This window comes from Haplochromis burtoni, unplaced genomic scaffold (genome assembly GCF_018398535.1).
Source record: "Haplochromis burtoni strain Fernald_Lab_line unplaced genomic scaffold, NCSU_Asbu1 Contig_512, whole genome shotgun sequence".
Taxonomy (NCBI): Eukaryota; Metazoa; Chordata; class Actinopteri; order Cichliformes; family Cichlidae; genus Haplochromis; species Haplochromis burtoni.
The window spans coordinates 297,447-301,275 of record NW_024582873.1 but is presented as its reverse complement, the minus strand read 5'-3'; the positions used below and the strand labels follow the sequence as shown (position 1 = coordinate 301,275).

General features: G+C 36.5%; 1 protein-coding gene across 6 annotated transcripts in view; it reads left to right on the top strand.

Annotated features, from left to right (window-relative positions):
* The first annotated feature begins 922 nt into the window (after positions 1–922).
* Positions 923–3,829, top strand: part of zmp:0000000881 (CBL-interacting serine/threonine-protein kinase 21) — a 6,807-nt gene continuing 3,900 nt past the window's right edge. Inside the window, exons 1-2 of one of the 6 annotated variants that reach the window (XM_005946958.3) lie at positions 923–1,533; positions 2,950–3,115. In XM_005946958.3, the coding sequence (XP_005947020.1) occupies positions 2,970–3,115 (146 nt within the window). In that variant the 5' untranslated portion in view covers positions 923–1,533; positions 2,950–2,969. Of the gene's footprint in view, positions 1,534–1,556; positions 2,352–2,949; positions 3,116–3,829 lie in introns of those variants that run through there. The other 5 variants (XM_005946956.3, XM_042214052.1, XM_042214051.1 and 2 more) reach the window with 5 other exon arrangements.

The following is a 3,829-nucleotide window of genomic DNA, read 5'->3' as shown; positions in this document are numbered from 1 at the left end:
CTTTCTTTCTTTCTTTCTTTCTTTCTTTCTTTCTTTCTTTCTTTCTTTCTTTCTTTCTTTCTTTCTTTCTTTCTTTCTTTCTTTCTTTCTTTCGCTCGCCCGCTTTCTCTCGTGGCATCTGCTGCAGTCGTTTTGTTTCCTCTTTGTGGTGCAAAGTGGGCAATAAACAAACAAGAGAGACGGACTTGTGACAGAAAAGCCGATCATTGATCATTTTCATGACTGAAGTAGCAGCAGGAGAGAGAGAGGCAGTCGCTCCATATATCGGTTGTTAAGCTTAACATGGAAATGCTTTACAAACATTCAGAGATGAACTTACACACTTGCTTTACTTCTCAGGGATAGCTATCTCGGAGATGAAATGCCGGTTTGGAAGCACGTAGCGAGGCTCCAAGTGCTCAACCAGACCGCTGACCGCACGCCACAGCCACTCTATCACGTGACGCATACTGCTCCGACGTGCTACGGTTATGAGCTGAGTTACGCCATGTCACAAGTTTTGTGAGGTGCTTTCCTGATATTTAATTAATCGGATTACATGTTTTATTTCTCTCCAATATCCGATCCAGTAATTTAGGTCATTATCGGACCGATACCGATACGTAAAATCTGATCGGTCCATCCCTACTTTCTACATTGTAGATGCATACTAAAGATATCAAATACATGAAGCAAGGTATATGGAATTATAGAAAAGATATCCATCCATCCACCCATGCATACATTCTCTTGTGCTTATCCTTGTTATGATTGGGGGGGGGAGGCAGGGTGCTTCAAGACTATTGGAAAACCATTTTCTGTTTTATTAGATACCTCATGAAGCTTATTGGGAGAATGCCAAGAGTGTGCAAAGCAGTAATCAAAGCAAAGGGTGGCTATTTTGAAGAATAAAACATGTTTTGAGTAATTTCACACTTTTTTGTTTACTAGATAATTCCATATGTTCATTCATAGTTTTGTTAAAAACCTAATAATAGTTCAAAACCTGCTAACACTAGCGTGCTTTTGTGCTCACATTGGCTCAGCTTGTATTCAGCAGTTTCAGTCTAACGCACAAGACAGCTAAGGCTGATGGTAATTTAAGTATTTTGGTAGGTAATTGTACCAGTTAATAATTTGCATAAGGACATATCTGCATATTTCATCATCCCTTCTTTTTCATTTTAGCATTTTTAGATGTACACATGTATATGTATACATATAACCACTAGCACTGCTGTTATATTTATTATGGATGTTGCTGCTATTTTGTTTTTCACACGGTCATCCAAATGTTAAAACTCTGGTCTCTGGCTCTGTCTTCTCTCCCACTGTGACAGCACGTGTCCTGTTTACCAAACATTATCTCATACCTGCATTTGTATTTACGCTGTGCTTCTTTCTTCACTTGTAATTAGTGTGCTACAGGATAGGACTGGCTTTGCTTGGGGCCATGAATCAGATTCAGGAAGGTGTGGAACAGGTTTGAAGAGCGATAACGATGTCAACTCGTGTTCAGACCTGACAGAGCTGTGTTCCCTCAACAGCATAAAGGTAGGAAGAGAATCTTTTGTGGTTTAGAGATTCAAGAACAAAAAGGATCAAAGATTATATATATTTTACCTTTGAGTGGTTTTAAATTTAAGTACAATTAAGTAATTGAAAAGTGTGTTTCCTGAGGAGCTTCTCATGTATGTTTGTAAAACCTTGAGTTTGTCTTAAGTGAAAATGATTTGCTATACTGTGATCAACTTTAGTCATTCAGATACTGTGACTGCAAATGTTCTTGATAATAAGGACTATTTTGAAAGTTAAAAACTGCCTTCTTCAATCTCTTCTCTTGTGAACTGACCAGTCTGTCAACATTTCCTTCCTGTTTTGACTACACAGCTCTCTGTCTCTTTGAAAACCTGTTCTATAATCCTGACATCAAGTCACTCTGCTGTCAGAATATTTGAAATGATAAGTGTGGTTGTAGATCAGGGTCCTGGTGTCTTTATTTATACAACAGCTTCAGTTACAGCTGAGTTACTGAGAACAGCCTGCCTGAACTTTACTATTCAGGTGCTCACTGCCCAAACTGTATTTCTAATTAAATAAATAAATTATTATTTGAGGGAAACAAAATGGTAGTTCAGTGAGATTATCAGTCTGTGGAACATTTTCATTCTTCTTAAGAATTTTCCGGTAAGGAATCTACGGTATTACTCAAGAGTGGTAACGCCCTTCCAGGGAATATTTTTTTAAACTGAAGTTTATGTCTGACAGTCTGCTGACACCAATGAATGTTAGGTTGAAAGGTGAGTGAGAGCAGTTTTTCAGTCTCAGTTTGTTTGTGATTACGTTCGATATCTCAGTGAGATCTGAAAAAGGTAAACACATTTTATTTGCTGTAAGTTAAAATGGCAATACGCTAAACATAAATATAGTCAGTGCTGTTTAAATGACCTGAGTTTATTTGCTTTTTACTTTTACTTTTATTTATCAAGCAATATCTCTAGATAGTTACTGCTATGTTAGCTACTAATATTTTATATTTAATCTTGATCATTAAGGATACTCACAATGTGGTTTAAGAAGCATATTAGTCATATTTAATAATAATAAGTCATATTTTATAGTCCTTAAAATAACCTTGCTGTCCTGAATTGCTTTACTGAATTGTTGTTTTATCAATGTCTAAAGTGGAAAGTACCAAAAGTCACAGCAGCTAGTACCAGAAACAGAACAGAGTGATTTCAAGATCATCAAAAGCACTGAAAGTACAGGGTATTACTCACAATCGTTCTCCACCAAACATAAATATTTACTGGCTTGTATTACAATTACTCACGCTTATATCATATAACTAAACATTGTAGTTGTCACCAAACCTGAATATACTACAGAAACTCTATTTCTATTATGTCCTTGTTATCAATTCTATCATTCTTTGTTTTGTGAGTAAAATGACCCTCCCCTCACTCTAAGGCTCTCACAGCGTCTCCTAGATGGCGTACTCCACCAGCACCCTTGCAGAGGGCTGTTTTGGGAAAGTGTACAAGGAGAAGTACAATGATACCTGGGCTGCTATTAAGAAAGTTCCTCAGCATCTCATCAGCTGGAAGGATCTGGAGAGAGAGAGTGAAGTGTACAAGTAAGCATATTAAGCATGGTTAATATTTTCACAGACAAAAACAGCAATATGACATTATTACAAAACATAGTTGTATAAAATATATGGCAGACGGTGTAATTGCTGACAGACATTTAATACTTTTTTGCTTGCTTTTAACTAAATGTAACTGTTGCTTTTTTATTGCTAAACAGAGAAAACTATCATTCTGCATGTTTTTTATAGGCAAAAAGCATGTTCTTTATGCATTAACAGTCACATCACTGATAATTGATTTAAAGCTGGTTACATAGTTCCCCAGTAAGTATTTATTTCGTACCTTCTATTTACTACATATTAGCATTGTCATTTCTGGGCTATAACCAAAGAGCATCATGGTGTGAACCATAATATTAAAAAATGTGAATTGCACAAACACCTACTGGCCAAGACTTGTCGGCCTCTACACTCAGAACTGCCTTAAACTCTCTCCACAAAGTGCTTGAAACATTGCTCAGAGATTTTTGTTGATATTGGCATCATAGCTTCACACATGTGCTGCAGATCTTTACTTGCATGATCAAAATCTCCTTTTGCACCACAACCTCGAGGTGCTTTGAGAAAAAAAACTGAGTTCTGGTCACTCTTTAGATCATCATAAAGGTATCTATCTATCTATCTATCTATCTATCTATCTATCTATCTATCTATCTATCTATCTATCTATCTATCTATCTATCTATCTATCTATCTATC